The 18,428-nt window shown below is 41.3% G+C and overlaps 1 protein-coding gene across 2 annotated transcripts in view; it reads left to right on the top strand.

Moving 5' to 3' along the window:
- The window catches only part of bcl11aa (BCL11 transcription factor A a), a 61,053-nt gene extending 50,774 nt beyond the window's left edge, over positions 1 to 10,279 (top strand). For both annotated transcript variants that reach the window (XM_050070948.1, XM_050070947.1), the window contains exon 3: positions 4,398 to 10,279. In XM_050070948.1, coding sequence (XP_049926905.1) covers positions 4,398 to 6,646 — 2,249 coding nt within the window. In that variant the 3' untranslated portion in view covers positions 6,647 to 10,279. The remainder of the gene's footprint in view (positions 1 to 4,397) is intronic.
- The last annotated feature ends 8,149 nt before the right edge of the window (positions 10,280 to 18,428 follow it).

The raw sequence follows: 18,428 nt of genomic DNA, 5'->3' as shown, positions 1-18,428 counted from the left end.
ATCCATTTTCATGCATGTAAAAATAACTGAATCACTTCAGGCACTTTTACATTTTTAGGACTCGATTCAAAGGATTTTTCTTAGAGTCCAATGTCAGAATCAGCACAATCACACATTCAAAGACAAACAGTTTTTTTCTTTGCAATTGTAGAAGCTGAGTAAACTAGTGATTTCCATCAGTTTGGCATATGCCCTCTCAAAACAAAGGTTCTTGTCATTACCTGCTATCATTTGATGCATGCCAGGTGTGACCAGTTCAACCAAAAAGTTGACCCCTTGTGTTGAGGTGGTCTTGACCCCTGCTTGGGAACTTCTACATTAAACCATGTGCACCTTTCAGAGGAGGGAGGACTCCTATATTATTTTAAAAAGTCTGTCACATTATTTATTTGACAAGTAACCATGATAATACATGTAATCTGGGCTTTATCAATGGTTAGTAATTTTTGACTATTTCCCCCACTAGTGTGCCCCTGAGAGGAGTCTTCTGGGGTACTTGCAATACCAATGTCCTTTTGAACACTTATAATGTGAATGTAGAGTGACTGCTTTAATTTCCAGAGCATCATTTTGACTTTGAATAGATGATTTGACATCCTGCATCACTATTGAAATCTCTTGTAACTGCAGTAGGATAATGGCACATTCCAAAGCAAAATTGTGCAATTACATACAACAACAATATGCTTTTTTTAGTTAATAGTTTTCAATACAAAGATGACAAATAATACAAAAAAAAGAAAGCAAAACAGAACACAAAAAGAAAGAAGTGTGTGTGTGTGTAAAAGTGTAAGATACACGTGTATGATATATGAGACTTCTTTTCAAGGTTTTATCAAGACCTGATCTAATAAAGTTAAAGGGTCCATCAAGTTCAACAGGCCTATCATTGTCTTGGAGAGTTAGAGCTGTCTGTTCCATTGGTAGCAAGTTCATAAAGTCCTTATACCAGCTCCCTGTGCTGAAACACCTAGGTTAACACCTATGTTGTTTCCAGTTATTAGGATGATCCGCTTAGCTGATACAAAGGCCAGTGTTATATACTATGCACAGTACTACTATGTAATACTATATACAGTACTACTCAATAGTATCTATATATTGAGGAACCATGACAAGATTTCAGTAATATTTGACAATACCACAACAAGTGCATCCACTTCAAAACCATGCCAGCACAATTTTGATAATGTATGTTCAATTTTCTTAAATGTGCAGGTTGTAATATAGGCCCCTGTGTATTATCTTTATTTGCAGAACCTTATATGTGACACACTTTGATATTTTAGTACTATTTTAAGCTCTGCATTCAATTGTGTTGTGGTTATACACATGCCACATTCCCATTGTAATTTCGTTTGGAAATTGCTTTCAGAGGCAAAAGAAGACAGCGGCCTATACACTATTGAGACTGTACCTACTGTTTGGTAATGTGACAGCTTCATTTTAAGCAAAAGAAAAGCAAACTCCACACTATGGATCTGGTCAATAAAGGAAAGGGCTGCGCCCGTGCTGGATAAATGATGATTCCCATATGAAACGTAATGTGTACCGAAAGGATAACCCCATCTCCTGATTCAACTAAAGTGGAAAAAGTGCAGTTTTATTGTCAATACTGTCAGTGCCCAGGATTGAAGTGGTTTAACCAGAGGAGAAAAAAGATGAATAAATAAATGAAGCCTCCCTGGTCTTGATAATGCAAATGATATGCACAGGTTAGATCTGATGCAGGTGGCCACAATTAGTGGTAATTTGTGCCGATTTTAATGATCCATAATTTAGCTGCCTTTCCAAACTGTTGGTCATGTGGGATAAGTGTGTGTCTGTGTGTGTACAGAAAGTGAGAAGGGAGGGATGGTCACAAAGAAGGAGGAGGAAATGAAAGAAAGGAATCTTCCACACGCTGAAATACGTTAACAGACAGGACCCCTGTCTACAAGCATCCACGTTTGTAGTTGACAACAACATACTTCAGTATAGTCTTTGTCAATAAAATCACATCTTTGCCAATTTAAATTAGTGTTTATGTATGTTCTGAAGTCCCATAGCATGGGGGGAAATTACTCTTTTAAATACACACACTCTCATGAGCACATACACAAATGTTCCCTTTGCAGATATGTGTTAAATCAGTTTTTTCACCACAACCTCTCTGACTCTCTCTTTCTGGCTATTAGAGGTAAATTGCAGTGTGCAGATGTATAAAAGCCTCCATGTAAACCATGACATCCTTTTAGTTTCACTCCTAATTTGTCGTTCTGCTGGTAATTAGCGAGCGATTTGTCCTGTTTTGTGTGTATTTTTTACAACCCACCTTACCTGTTTACATATTAATGGGATGTTTTGTAATTTATTGTTCATGACATGTTACAGCAAAATAGCTTTTTACATAAAAAATCATCTGAGATAATTAGCATCAATATCATGACCCCTGGAATGACATCTGTTTATTTATTCTGATTTTGCAATAATATTACAGCAACTTTTGACACTGTTGGATGTTGACATAATTGTCGTGGCTGTTATCCCATAAATAACTGCATTTCTACCCACACCTGGAAGGGCACACATATTATCTTTGACCACAATTTAAAATGTGACAGTAAAAGATTTTAAATATTTAGATTTTTCTACAAACTTTATAAAGTTTTAGTGTGTTAAGAACAATTTTTGGTTGCCATTAATGGAGAAATGAATTCATTTCTGGGGTAGTGAGGCTGCCTACCAGTATTTATGCTCTCCTTATATACCTGCTATAGGGTTTACTATGTTTGTAAGTATGTGCTTGTAATTGCTTTATTTAATATTAAAAAAACAAAATAACAAAGTGTGTAATAAAATTGGCCTACTTTCACAGCAGCATTTTTTCTTTAAATATTTTTTCTTGTGTCTTTTTCCAGTCCTTTGTGTAGCTCTTTGCCCACATATGGTCACAAGAATGTTTTAAGGACTTAACTGTCCACCTTAATTCATTTTTATTGTTGATGGTATTTCCTGAAATATGACATAAATGTCTAACCTTCTTGTTTTCAAGCATATTTCTGCTTGATTGTGTGTGTATCTATTTGTGTCTTCACATATGAATGTGTATCTCTGTTTGTTCACTTTGTCAAACGCACCCACATTGCACTGTGCTTAATGGTGGAAGGCTCTGCATGGCAGCGACGGGGGTTTGTCTGTCATCTAATCTTGTAAACGAGCTGATGGCCGTCCGTTCGGTCCCCTAATGAGATTACACATGCACTGCGGGTCCCACCACAGGTCATCATCGCCGAGGCCATTCAAAGGCAATTATTGTTTTAAATGTTCCTCTCGTCGCCGTCTCAAAGTGACTCGGCATGCTTAACTGAGGGAAGAAGCTTTGAGGGGTTATTTTTCCTCTCTGGTTGGAGCCAAAATGTTTTTACACTCCTACTGTTTTACTTTCCTCAGGCGGCTGGGGTGTCTTATTCTGTCTGTGAATGGAGAGTATGCGTATGTGCATTTGTCTGTGGGGTGATCGGTGCTGGACTATCAAAACTACATAAAAGAATATAACTGGAATATAGTATACATGAATAAACTTGTGTACAATGAATTTTTATTCTTAGGTTGCCAAAAAAAGAAATCATTTCTGAGCCGGTATTTACTGATTGGGTTATACTTTGAAATAATAAATCGCCAACCTTTTCTCAGCTATATTACTGAGTAAAAACCATTCCTAGTTCGTCAGATATCATATAAACTTTTATGTATTTATGCTGTTGCTGCAGAATTGAGGAAGCAGTAATTTAAAGGACTAAAGGATTCTTCTCTGTTGCCTCTCCTGCATGTGAGTGTATGTGTGTTTGTGAGCGGGCCTCTGTTTTGGTAGATCAGTGGGAAGTGGTAGTCCGCCGGGATAGCCCTGTTTCTTTGTTCTCCTGCTGACAATGGAGGACTCACAGTCAGTCTAAAGGGAGAAATTATGTCCCAGAGCAGTCTGTGAGAAGAACAAATGCACACACACACACACACACACACACACACTACTTCTCACATGCTACTCATGTGGGGCATGACCTCAATAACAGCTACTGTTGTATTTGCAAAGCCCTCAACACCATGTGCCGACCACTTTTAAAAGCTGTAACAGTTAGGCCTAAGGTTCAAATAAAAAATTGGTTCAGCCAAGTTGAAAAGAGTTGTCCTTCATGGATTTTTTATTCTGTGCACAGTACTTTTTATTTACAGCTGTGTGAATGTTTCCAAAATTAACAACATTGCAGCCTTTAAAAAAACAAAAATGGATGTGAAGAAAATAGTTACATCTTAACAGACTCTGATATTGGCTTGTTCTTATATTAATGCCTCATGTTAAATGTTTTTAATAGTTTTAAATTCCTCCTTACCCAATTCTTTCTTCTCTGTTATAACAGGTAAGGAGGAGCCGACCACCTACACCTGCACTACATGTAAGCAGTCCTATGGCAGTGCCTGGTTCTTGCTGCAGCATGCTCAGAACACCCACGGCTTCCGTATCTATCTGGAAAGTGAACACGGCAGCCCTCTCACCCCACGCATGGGTGGGCCATCTTCCCTGGGTGGGGGTGCAGACTGCCCCTCTCAGCCTCCTCTTCACGGCCTCCATCTGCCTCCTGACGCAAGCCCCTTCAACCTCCTCCGCATCCCTGGCTCGGGCTCAGGTGGAAGGGACAGCGTCGGAATAGGGGGTGGAGTTGGTGCCGTTGGCGCTGCTGGTGGGGGCCATCATCAGCGTTTCCCACCCACGCCACCCCTCTTCAGCCCCCCTCCAAGGAACCACCTGGACCCCCAACACCTGAGCCCAGAGGAGCTGGCGCTGGCAGCCCACCACCCGAGTGCCTTTGACAGGGTGCTGCGCCTCAATCCCCCTCTGCCCCTGGACCCGCCTCCGACAATGGACTTCTCACGGCGGCTACGGGAGCTGGCGGGCAACACCTCAGGGTCCACTCCCCCACTATCCCCCAGCCGGCCCAGCCCCATGCAGCGCCTGCTCCAGCCATTCCAGACAGGAGGGGGAAGCGGAAGCACAGGAGGTGCAGGGGGCAGCAAACCTCCATATCTTGCCACCCCACCCCCTCTTCCAGGCTCCATGCAGTCACCTGTGGGTTCTCAGACCACTCCTACCACCCCTCTCCCCTCAGCAGGAGCAACCCCTTCCGCTACCACCCCCTTGAAATCAAAGTGTTGTGAGTTTTGTGGCAAGGCCTTCAAGTTTCAGAGTAATCTAATTGTGCACCGGCGCAGCCACACAGGAGAGAAGCCGTACAAATGTCACCTGTGTGATCATGCTTGTACACAGGCTAGCAAACTGAAACGCCACATGAAGACACACATGCACAAATCGTCCTCGCCAAACACGGGCAAGTCAGAAGATGGTCTCTCAACAGCTTCCTCTCCAGAGCCTGGTACCAGTGAGCACTTGGGAAGTGCAAGCAATGCCCTTAAGTCAGTGGTGGCCAAGTTGAAGAGTGAGAATAACCGCATGCTACGTGAGAATGGGGAAGAGGAGGAGGAGGAAGAGGAGGAAGAGGAAGAGGAAGAGGAGGAGGAAGAAGATGAGGAGGAGGAGGAAGAGGAGGTAGAGGAGGAAGAAGAGCAGAACGGAGAGAGGGCTGCCAGAAGAAACAACAATAGCTATCACTTTGGGTTGAACCTTGAAGCAGGACGTCAGCATGAAAACAACGGTGGTATCGGAAGCCGACTGGGAGGAGTTGCTGATGAGGGGCCCATCCCTCGCTCACTGCCTGAGGTGATGCAAGGAATGGGCCTGGCCGCTAGCATGCATCACTTCAGCGAAGCCCTCAACGCGCACAAACGAAATGCCATGGCCCAGGAGAACCACCTGCATCACCACCTCAACCGAGACCATCACCACAATCGCGAGATGTGTGATGGGGACTCAGTGTTGGAAACAGATCGTGGGGAAGAGGGCTCTGTCTCAACAGTCAACGGGCGGGGAGCATCCCCTAATGAATCTGCCTCTGTTGGCCTCTCAAAAAAACTGCTTCTGGGTAGCCCTAGTCCACTCAGTCCTTTCTCCAAACGCATCAAGCTGGAAAAAGAATTTGACCTACCCACTCCCACAATCCCAAACACGGAGAACGTCTACTCCCAGTGGCTGGCTGGCTATGCCGCCTCACGACAACTCAAGGACCCTTTTCTGAACTTTGGGGATTCCAGACAATCGCCCTTCGCCTCCTCATCTGAGCATTCTTCAGAGAATGGTAGTCTGCGTTTCTCGACCCCTCCGGGGGAACTGGACGGTGGGATGTCGGGCCGCAGTGGTACAGGCAGTGGGGGCAGCACACCACACCTCGGGGGTCCTGGGCGGCCCAACTCCAAGGACGGCCGCAGGAGTGATACTTGTGAGTATTGTGGCAAGGTGTTCAAGAACTGCAGTAACCTGACAGTGCACCGGCGCAGCCACACAGGGGAGAGACCATACAAGTGTGAGCTGTGCAATTATGCTTGTGCCCAGAGCTCCAAACTTACTCGCCACATGAAGACCCACGGTCAGGTGGGCAAAGACGTGTACAAGTGTGAAATTTGTCAGATGCCCTTCAGTGTCTACAGCACCTTGGAGAAACACATGAAAAAATGGCACAGTGACCGTCCTTTGAGTACCGAAATAAAGTCAGAGTAGAAGGCCGAACTATGGGACCTTTCCCCCGCAGCTATGTCCACCATTAGTCCCCTGTTTATTCCCAGCCCCTTGTAGATTTGCCCCAACCCTAACACTCCACTTTCACCAGTCTGGTGGAAGCTTAAGACCATGTGCTCTGCACCAGCACACCCCGTTTCCATTACCCATTGAATGCATGATCTGTATCGGGGCAATACTCTTGCATTGACGCAAAACTTCGAGCCTTTCTCTTGTGCAATAATTTACATGTTGTGTACTATTTTCTTTTTTGAGTTTTCCTTTTCCATTTTTAAGAATTAGTCAGCATGCATAGTATGTTTTTGCTAATCAAAAAAAAAAAAGAAAAAAGAAAAGAACTTGTCCCTGGTTGGTTAGTTGTTGAGTAAATGTGTTGCTGTTTTTCTCTTGTTCTGTTTTTTCTTTTTATTCTTCAAAAAGAGAAAAGACAAGAAAGATACATCCATGCTGCATACATTCTGTAACACATATCATGTACAGCTTTGTTTTGTAACATGGAAAGTGAACAGTCTTTGACTCGACCCTCTTCTTACAACCCTGGAAATGCACTCATCCTGATCTTTCTAAAAGACGGCATGTTCACACAGGGTTTAAAAAAATCATACATTGGCTTAATGACTAAACTGAAAGTAATGACAACCTTCAAATTTCTTTTAAAAAGACTAGGGTGTGCTAAGAATTCAATTTGTACTATCATTTGGTAGAATAAGAAAGAGTGCCTTTGATATCTCAAGACTGCATTGGCCATAATCTTATCTGGTATAAGTGTGGGGTCACATTAGATAAAGCTAAAAGGTTTAAGCCACCCAGGGAAGGTCCTTGCATCAAGCACCTGACTGCTCAAATGGACTGTGACAACTCATGATGAAAGATCAGAGAGTTCTCGTTAATCATCATTTAGCTACCTATTACATGTTCAATAGGCTATCTTTAATATGTGGATTTCATGGCAAGCATGGTACAAGCAGTATTGTGTATATCTGAATTATTTGTAGTTTTGTTTCTGGTAAGGAGGTACTTTTGAGATAAAGGTAATCTGTAATGTACAATCCTGAACTTGAGGGATACAGCGCATGGCTGAGAAGTGTCATGTATCTGCGTTAGCACAAACCTACGACGCTGTTTCGATATGTCAGTGTGTGGAACAATGCATAAAGTAATATATGAACTCCAAGTGAGGCTAACCGTATTTGAGAGCATTGAAATAACTACAAGCTAGACAGACAGAAAGCTACACAGAACTGGAAGCTACGTACATGTTACGGGGATAAGAGGCAATCTCTTTCACTTTACATTTCTGGTATCAAAACAGGGTCATTAACTATGAATTGCATAAAAAAAGAAAGAAAGAATTGCAAAAAAAAGAAGAAATATCTGTACTCCAGGGCTCTTGAAAAGAGTAAAATGCGATAATTTTAATCAGTATGCATAGGCTAATGCAGGGCACATTTCTTTGTTTGCTGTTGCTTTTCAACCCAAAAGGAGAGCTTTTTTCCTTGTTGAGTTTCATTCAAGCTGTTCATAGTATAGCACTTGTCACTCTGCCTGAGAGTAAGTACCGACATCTCTCTTGCATTTTCCCACACTGATGCAATGTTGGTACATGGGTTGAGTCTAAAAGCTAGATTGTCATTTATAGGACATGAAGTGCACTGTTGCAATTTTCCCAGTTTACAAGTTTACGCTGAAGGGGAAAACGCTGTTGAAATGCTGTCAAATGACGAGGGTCCCATTGTTAAAAGCAGTAAAAGATGAGACACATAATCTGTTGCCAGCAACTCCACCCTCATGAACCTTGACCTTTGTACCCTTGCCGTTTCACCTTTGACCATTTGTCAATTTGTTACCCCTAGAAACCCCAGTGCTTAGTCTGGGCTGAAAATTCACCCTGTCGGCAAGGTCTGTGAATTAAAAGGTTTGATGGGAGTTACATAAGTACCAAGCGCTCCTACATAGTCACAGAATAAAGCTCAATTTGGCCACAGAAGTACCCAACATCACATTTATAAAGGAGCTGCATTGTAACTTTGTTTTCCTCTACACCTGAATCATTTATAGACCTTGCTGGCTGGACAACAGACACTCAAATCTTGTTGCTCACACTGCGAGAATCTGTTTTTGTATAAATCTTCCTTTAATTATAGATATGAAAATAAACGTTTTTGCAAATAACACTTCACTATCTTTTAGGGGAAACTGTATTTAAGTTTTGTTGTCGTTTCTCTTTTTCCTCAGCGTCTTGGTGGTGTTCAAGACTCCGATCACAGTATATATGAAATGATAAAACAAAAAAAGACGAAAAAACAAACAAAAAAAAAATTCTGTGATGGTTTTGTATTTTATTTTGCCTTGGCTCTTCACAGCTCTTCAGGTTGAAATACAATTTGCATTGGGGAAAGGATTAAGATTATATATGAATATATAATAAAGAACTTAAAATATAGGAAAATGCACACTCATGTCGATTCCTATGCTTAAACACATTTATGGTCTACTTTTTCTGTATTTCTAGAATTGTATTTGAATTCAATGTTCACTTAGAGTAGGCACTATAGTATTTATATTGAGGCTCGTATTTTTAACTGTTGCTTGTTCTCTCTAAAGGTATTTACCATACCTTTTTTTGGTAGTGGAAAAAAAATCCCAAGCTGCCACGGTATATTTTTTTAATTTGGCAGGATAATATAGTGCGAATTATTTGTATGTTTAAAGAAATAAAAGGAAAAACCCCATAAAAAAGCAGCTAAAGTATGTGGCATTGGGAGGCGTCACGGGCCATCAGATGGCCGCCGCTCTGTTTCCTGTCCACAGAGGTGGTTGTACATATCTTCTTTGGTTTTTGGTTCGGACCTCCTTCCCTCCCTCCCCCTGCTGCCATTCTTGTATGCAGTAATGCAAGCTGACGTCGGCCTGTTCTGTTGTGTGCTTCTGTCTCTCTCACCCCTCCCACCTGACTACATTCCAACATCAAGAAGAGAGGAAAAAAAAGAAAAAAAAAACTTCATATGCAGTACATGGATTACGAAAAAAAAAGCGTCAAAATAAATACATTTAAAAAGAAATTAAATGTTTTGCAGTTTCTTTTCATTGCCAAATACTAAATGGTGCTTTATATTTAGATTGGGTATACTTTCATATGCAAAGCATATTTAAAAATGACCCGGGGGATGTGGAGAAGCCTGCTTGAGTTGAGACTTTTTTGTAAATGGCAATGCGGAATATTTTGTTATCAGCCTTTTCTATTCCTATTCTGAGAGCTGTTTGTTGTAACTTGAACTTGAACTTTATCTTTTACTATGGGAGTTACTATTTATTATTACTTATATGCTCTGTTCAAAACAGAGACATGGAATGGATCCTTATTTTTGGTTTCTTTTTATTTTATTTTTTATTTTTGGTTATAATATAATTTGATTTTGTTTTTCTTTTGTAATGGTGGCCCATGGTCATTGGACAAACCTAGCTCTTTAATTTCTGTTGTACTTTTGGGGTCTCTGTTCAGTTGTATTGGGAAAACCACTGTCTGTGTTTTCTGGCAGATGTCTGCATAATCCTGTTCACACACCCATTTTGTCCCTTTATCGAAAAACAATTAATAAAAAAAATGAAAGTATAATGGCACTTGTCGCTTATCTCCACTGTGTGTGTCAAGTTAAATCAAGCGTGTGCATGACTGTGTGTGTAATAACCCCCCTATCCTGGAGCTCATTGGTATCTTCTTACACATTTCTAATATAAATGTTTATTTCTCATAAATTACTTAAAGTGGAAGAGTTTTCACAAGTCAGCATTTACAGGCATGTAGTGCAGAGGGCATTGTTCCACCTCCCAAGTTTGTTTTAGGTGTTAGTGGTGACCTGCACAGGATTCTTTACATGCTTTCCGTAATCAGGCCTGTGTCTTGTGCTGTTGCTTGAACCCAATGAACTCAGTCCTCCACCCCCCCAACCTCTCCCTAGCCTTTGGCCCTGTACAATATGTACCTTATGACTTTCTGTGTGTGTGTGTGTGTGTTTGTGCATGTGTGTCTGTACGAGCTGTCACTGTCTTGCCCAGGAGGGGTGGGCGGGCTTAACAGGTATATATGCAAATCATCTAAACACCTGTGTGTCTGCAGTGTCGTCCTACCTGTTGGTCAAGACAGTCCAGCGGGTTTTAGTGTGTGCGTCTTTTGTGTTTGTGTGTATGTGTGTCCCCACCATTGTCACTTAGCTTGCACGCTATCTCAAAACACATATGTGTATGCATGTCACTCCTCAAAAGTACAGTACAGTATCTGTTACTGATAATAGCTGCTCCCTCTGTGCCTTTCATTCTCAGGCACACGCCTGCGCACACACATATACGTACAGTGTACCAACGTATATATATGCTCCTCCTCTCACAGAATGTACTTGAGTAAATATCATTATGTCCCTCTGTTTGCTCGGTAGTCGCAAAGCCTCATAAAGCTGTCAGGATCAATCAGCACTATGTTCTCCAACCACCGCACCCTTGTGTTCAGCTTTCTCACACACGTCAAGTCTCCTCAGAAGGCATCAATGCACCTGCTAAGGGAAATATAAGATTTAATAATTGCAGTCATTAAAAAGGCATACAAGTTATGATAATTTAAACTTGGATAAAAGAAAAACAAAAGCAAAACAGAAATCTAAAAAAAAAGTTTTTATCATAGATTGTTATATGTAAATACTGTATTTGTTTTCCATCTTTTGCTGCTGTGTTTTGCAGGGTTACCTTCATGCTAACATTGAAAACTTCACCTGAACTCACGGATGGATTACTGAACGGGACTGCCATACACAGGCCCAGGGACCCTAAGTGTCAGGAGCCCACTGGCCTTAACCTGCAAAATGTCACTCAAATTAACAAGTATCAACCAGGAAAAGACTCGAGATGCGCAAGAACTGCAAAGTGACACAGAATAACCACAAAGAGAGGCAAAATGACCAAAAAAAAAGACACAAGTATAACTCAAAGAGATGCAAACTAATCTTCAAAGAGATACAAAACTACAATTAAGGCAAAGCAAAGGAACTTCAGAGACACAAAATGACCAAAAAATGGCAAAATAAACTCAAAGAGTCACAAAATGACAACAAAAAGATGGGAGGGAACTACAAAGACACATAAAACAACTGCAAAGAGACTTAAAAAAGACAAATATACATAAAATGACTACAAAGAGTCACAACAATAAAGTCAATGCCAAGGAACTACACAGAGACACAGACTGACCTTTAAAGAGACACAAATATGACTCAAAGAGACACAGAATAACTTCAGGGTCATAAAATGACAACAAAGAGATGCAAAGAAACTACAAAGAGACATGAAACAACCAAAAAAGACAAATACCTGAAAGAAACATAAAATGACTTCAAAGAGTCGCAAAACAAGGTCAATGCAAAGGAACTACAAAGAGACACAGAATGACTATAAAGAGACACAAGATGACCAAAGACAAGGACACAAATACACCTCAAAGAGACACAAAATCACTTCAAAGGGTCACAAAAAAACAACAAAGTGATGCAAAGGGACTACAAAGAGACATAAAATCACCAAATGCTGTGTCTTGGTTTTATGTAGGAGAGATGTTGGGGTGTTTTGCATGTCTGTTCCCGGTGGTCGCAATCTCTCATTATTCACCCATGCCTCAACTACTATATTTTGTTCACAATGGAGAGGAAGAGAACCTATCTAGTCACAGCAGATCCAAAGTGGTACTCCTTTTCACAAATATTACACCAAACACTACAACATATACACAATATTATAGGGAACAGTCGAAAGAAACCTGCATGTTATATTTTCTCAGCAGTTCTACTAGTACTATTTTAGCATCAACAATACCTGCAAAAATACAACTACTGTGTAATATTTGTGGCAAGTAAATAGCAGAAAGTGTGTGAATGAGCACAGGCACCACGTGTCAAGTATGGCCATTTTCATGCACACAACAGCACAAACATGAAATGGCCTGTTATCTGTTCATACAGTATGTTTGCTGTAGCCATTTTTCCAAATGCCAGTCAAAGAATGCTCATGCTGAGTAATTTTGGAGACATTTCTGTTCTCATATTGTATATTATATGTTGTGTATTCTCCTCAAACGGCATTTTTACTTTGTGGCATGGTACAGAATGACGAGATGGGGAGTGGAACAGGTTTCTAGACTTGGAGGGTGGAGTAACACTTTCTTCTGCTACTGCTGACGTGCCCCTGACCAAGGCAGTGACCCCCAACTGCTGCAGGAAGAATGCAGTGGAAGACTTTGGCTGTACTGGGCAGCTCCCAGGTGTGAATGTGTTGCACTGTTTGAATGTAAAACAAGAGTGTTGCTGGAAAAGAGCACAGAACCTCCTGTAAATTTCCCTGCAAGAATAAAGGCTACAAAAGGTCACAAAGAACATGTATAACTCAAATTCAAAGGAATAACTTTTTTTGTGCAACTTACTGCCAAGCTACCTTGATGCCCCTAGAGCTACTGACTTTGAGGAGATACAGTGCTGCGAGAGGTTCAGGTGTGTTGGACATGGAGAGACTGTAAGACTTTATTTCCCTCCTCAGGACCCACAAGTGGCAGCAGTTTCCTTTTTACTCCCTGTTAAACAATGCGACTAGCCACCAGCAGCACCGCCTGGGCAAATAAAACAAATCAGCACCATATTTTTTTTCACTTCCTCTCTCTCTCTCTCTCTCTCTCTCTCTCTCTCTCTCTCTGCCTCTTCCCACTCTCTCTCTCTCTCTCTTTCTGTGATAAATTCATTGTGTTATAAACCCGTGAAGCGTTCAGGCCTTTTCTGCTTTACTAAGGCTCTCCTGTGCTGGTTTATGTGAAAAGCATAATGCATTTGTCACCGTTATAAAATCTATACAACCATGACCTGCAGTCCCCCATAAACTCCCATGGATTTGTCTTTGGCCTGCAGGGTTAACAATAAAAGATTCTCCAAAGAGAAAGCATGTTTTCACACTGCTTTTGTCACTGTATGGCCTTGGCGCAACACTGTTCCAATGGAATCTAGATAAAGGAAAGGAATGTACGTGTGTGCGAGTGTGTGCATGTGTTTTGTCTGTCTTTCACCCAACTGAGTGTACTTTGGTATCTGTGTACATACTGTGCTATGCCACAGAAGTGGATTTTATGTTAGCGAGCCTCCGTCTGCCATACAGAGGAGTACCTACTTTTATACATATTGAGCGGTTTAATACACGCTGACCACCGCGGTCTATAGGAACTGGCTGCAAAGTAAATGGCTCTTACTGTAATGGACAATCATTGAACATTACTTAGCACATATAATGGCCACAAGGCCAGTCCGGCACGTAAAAATTGCAATCAGAGCCAGTAAAGGAATAATGCATGGACATTGACCGCCTTTGACCACAAAACACTTAACGCCCTTGAGTAGAAGTTACAGTTTAAGACACTGACTTAAGAACCGCAGAATGAAACTCTGTGCAATCATTGGCGGTGAAAATAAACTTTATCTCTGACCCCATACAATTCACGGCGGCGAGGCCATTTGATTTACTTGAATATGCTCTATGTTAGCATACTAAGGAGGGCTACAGAGCTTGCAAAAACTTCTTAGAACTTGAGCAAAGTTTCTTCAGGGATACTTCTTGTGTATGTGGGTTTTATTTATTTTATTCAATTTTATTCTATTTTGTATTTTCTTTTTTGTTTCAATCTCAATCTTCGGTTTCATTTATAAAGCCCAGTATCACAAATCACAATTTGCCTCAGAGGGCTTTACAACATTCGACATCCCTCTGTCCTGGGACCCCCGCAGACGATAAAGACGCCCCTTAGTTAGAGCTGAGATCAAGGAGCATGGCAACATCACTACAATGAAGTCTGATGAGACAAGACACATGAGCCATCTGCATCAGACAAACTGTTAACAAGCCAACACATCAGTCAACAACTATTTACTTCCAGCTAAAACTAAACTGTGGCATATGTGGTAGGTCAAAGTTGTGTTTGGTGTTAACAACAGACAGTTTTAGTGTCAATATTACTGTTTGTCTATGTTTTCACTTACAAATAGCCTAAGTCTTATTAAGTGAGAATTTGTTTTAGATCTGTTTGTTTTAGATCTGTGTTATAGATTTAAAACTCAATCAGAATAGGCTCAAAATGCTCCCAAACCCACTCCATATATTGATACAAAATTTAAAGAAAAAAAAAACCTACTATAGGCAACCGTGCACAGCTGTGCAATATAACCTTTTGCAAATGTCATAAACATAAATAAACTTAACAAATTCCCATTATTATTCCTACTGGTTCTAATATTACGTTTTGCTGCAGTTCACTGTGTAGTTTGTGCAAGTGGTGTTGCCATACCAGAGCAGAAGCCAGTCCTTGACTGCTGTAGGTAGGTACAATCAATGTCAAACACTGTACTGTCTCTCTACTACATTCATTTTGAATGTAATAGAAACTGGAATGGAATATAAGTGTTATGTAGGCTATATTACTGTTGATTGGTCTAGTTTTCATTAAGTGTTAGCATGTCATAAAAATGTCATTAAAGAGTCAAAGTGTTTGCACTTCCCTGTGCAGCCATCAGTCATATGCTAGCTCCCTAAAATGTCACTCAGTCATTGAAACTTTGAAGACTTTTATTTCAAAATGCTCTGAAATGGTCACTGTAGCTGTTAAGCTTTTAAAAATTCCTCTTGTGGACATTTGCCCCAGACCCCCCTCAAACGTGGGATGCAAAAGATGAATTTTAAAAAAATGGACTTTTACTGTTAAGAATCTACAGAAAATGAAATGCGTTTATCACTGAATTAGTGAAACTTTGTTAGCAGCTTTTCTTTAATTAAAGCAAGTCTGATTATACCGTAAGGAGGAAGAGTAAGATCAGAAACAGCCACATTGAGATGTTGATGAAGAGCTGCAGACAACAGGCTCTGACTGCACCTCTGCAAACAGCTCACCTCCAACAGGTGAACTTCTTTTACCTGCCCTGCTGTGGAAAAACACATGCAACAAAAATAATGGGAGACAGCCGTGGATCAGCCCGCTGCTTTTAAATATCATAACTAAAGACAAGCCGTCATCAGTTAAAGACACACCTTTCAGTGGGTAGCCCTTTTTGATGGACATGTAGATCCCTAATGTGTTGGGCTGATGGCCCAAACCAAACCAAGCCAGCCCATGACTGACAAAAATGGGTATGAAAGGTATCTTTGGTGTCAACATTGCACGCCGAGGGACGTGACAAAGTATCTATATTTTTCGACCTGGGAATGAGAATGGGCTGACCTCATTTTGTGATTTAATCAAATTCGCAAATGTCTTCGTGTGTAAGAGTTCTCATTACTATAAGGAATGACAACCAATGACATGAAAATAAGACTACAAAAAACAATCAACTGCAGTTATTCAACGCCACATACAAGATTTCAAAGGAGACCATCAACTGGACCTCCAAACTGTTTCAAAACTGCAGAATTTCTCCCTTTTAAAAACATTTAGTGTGTTTCCAGTGGGTGGATGCTACAGTCGGAAGTTGTGAAAGAGATGTCAGGAGGTAAGAGGTCAGAGTTCATGTGTTTATTGCTCCATTCTTTATCTGACCTTGTGTATGTTATGTCATGGTGTGGCCACACAGACTGTTTGGTCTATTCAAAGAACACTCCACAAAACATATCTGTGATAAAAGTTACTTAATCTTGTGCTGAGCCTTAAAATCATATTCCTACTGTGGGTGCTTTGACTGCAGCATCTCTCTACAAGTGAATATAATTTGGGGAAGTTAAACGTTGTGACTTTATTGAGATTTAAAAAGAAAAAACATCTAATCCACCCTGCAGTTGCTCAATCACCACCCCGTGCTGATAATATTGTTACAATCACAAGTGCTGTTTGAATCATTATTAAGAGTAGTACAACCGCCACCCCACACAAGCACACACACATGCTCTCTCTCACACACACTGCTAAGCTGGGGCAGAAGAGGTCAAAGTCTATTGATAGACCATCAGTGCTGGAATGCAAGGTGTAGAAAAGGTAAATCAAACACAGCAATGGCAGGTGTGGTGACTTGTGTCCAAATGTCCGTTTCTCTCATCCCCTCTGCCAACTTTGCCTTATTGATGTTGTGACGTGTTAAAAACTGGGTATGTTGAGCATTTTGTAACTGAGAATGTCAAGGGTTGAGGAATCGGGGGGGAGGGGAGAGCTGTCTGGCCCTGTGTGGGGTCATAAGGTCAGGGAGTGGGCTTAGAGGAAGAAAAGAAAGCACCCTCCCTGCCTTTTCTTCTCTTTTCATTCTTCATTCCTTCACTCCACCCCGGACTCAGTCTGAAGTTCAAATTCATTGTCAAAGTGAATGTGAATGAATGAAAGAATGAATGAATGGGGGGATGGGGGGATGGGGGAGGGTCAGGGGGGGAGCAGAGCAACATGTGTCAGATGGGTATGCTCTGTGCATCTTTCACAGAGTAAGTTAAATCTTTGCTCTTAAAATGTAATATTAATGGGAAATTCTTTAAGCTTTTTATGATATAGAGTTGTATAATTTGGAAGCAAATGTGAAGGCGCTGTAAAGGTGAGTTACTGGTTTTACATGCGGTTTTAAAGCCCATTCGAAGCGAAGATTAAAAATTGTGCAATATAATCTTCAACTTTACAGTTGTCCCAGACATGATCTAACAGCCTAAATTATTGTTACATTGTGTTTATGACTTCCTGCTCAAATTATATCAATTATCAGACAGCTGCAATGTTCTTATAAACAGTTTATAATGTCTCATGTGTGCCACTTCAAGGACTGTGTTATCTATCGGTCATTCTGTCTGGTTGCATTGCTGTCACATGGTAAAACAAAGAGGCCATTAAACCAAGTATAGCCTGATAACCTGCCTTTTTACACTGTGGCTGAATGGTTAAGAAGATAAAAATCTCACTCACTGACTACACAAGATGATGTTCTGTGTTGTATCATACTCCCCAACTGCAGCCTAACCCCCTGACCTCATAGCGCTGGCAGACAGCTGTTAGGGCTATACTGTGCTTGGATCCACCAGGGTCACAAAGGGCATCTCTCTGATCTCTGACCCCAGAAAGAGGCCTCTCGGCCTGGCCAGGCCAATGGAAAATCCCTGGGGCCTGAGCTGGATAAAAGGATGTCCAGGAAAGACATGGATTATCAGTGTGCATGTGTAAGGGTATGTGTGTGTGACGACATGCCCTGGAGACTGTCTTGTGTAACCAAGTTCAGGACACACACATGCACTCATGTACGCACGCACGCACGCACACACACATGCACGTACACAAACTCACCAGGGTTATGGAGGTTAATTGCAGCTACACAGATGAGGGGGTTGGGTCACCTTTGCTGGAAAAGTGTATGTGTGTGAGAGCGAGAGATGGGACACTGCATAAACTCAAGATGTATTAATGTGTGTGTGGGAAAGAGAGATAGAGACACACACACACACACACACACGTGGATAAGAGGACACTGTGTGTGAGGTTGTTATGTCTGGAACCAATGTGTGTATGTTTCTGTGACCCTACTGCATATCTACAGCCTGTTACAACACACACACACACACACACACACACACACACACACACACACTCACACTCAACGCTTCCACCCTCTCCTTTAATCTCTTCCACTCCTTTTCCTCCAGTGGGTTCATATGTGTGTGTGAAAGGTGAAAGGTCAACCTGTGGGTTTGAGGCTTGGGTTTCACATGACTGAACACCTTTGTTGCTTGCTGCAGGGGG

This window comes from Epinephelus moara, chromosome 19 (genome assembly GCF_006386435.1).
Source record: "Epinephelus moara isolate mb chromosome 19, YSFRI_EMoa_1.0, whole genome shotgun sequence".
NCBI lineage: Eukaryota > Metazoa > Chordata > Actinopteri > Perciformes > Serranidae > Epinephelus > Epinephelus moara.
This window is presented reverse-complemented; position numbering and strand designations above follow the sequence as displayed.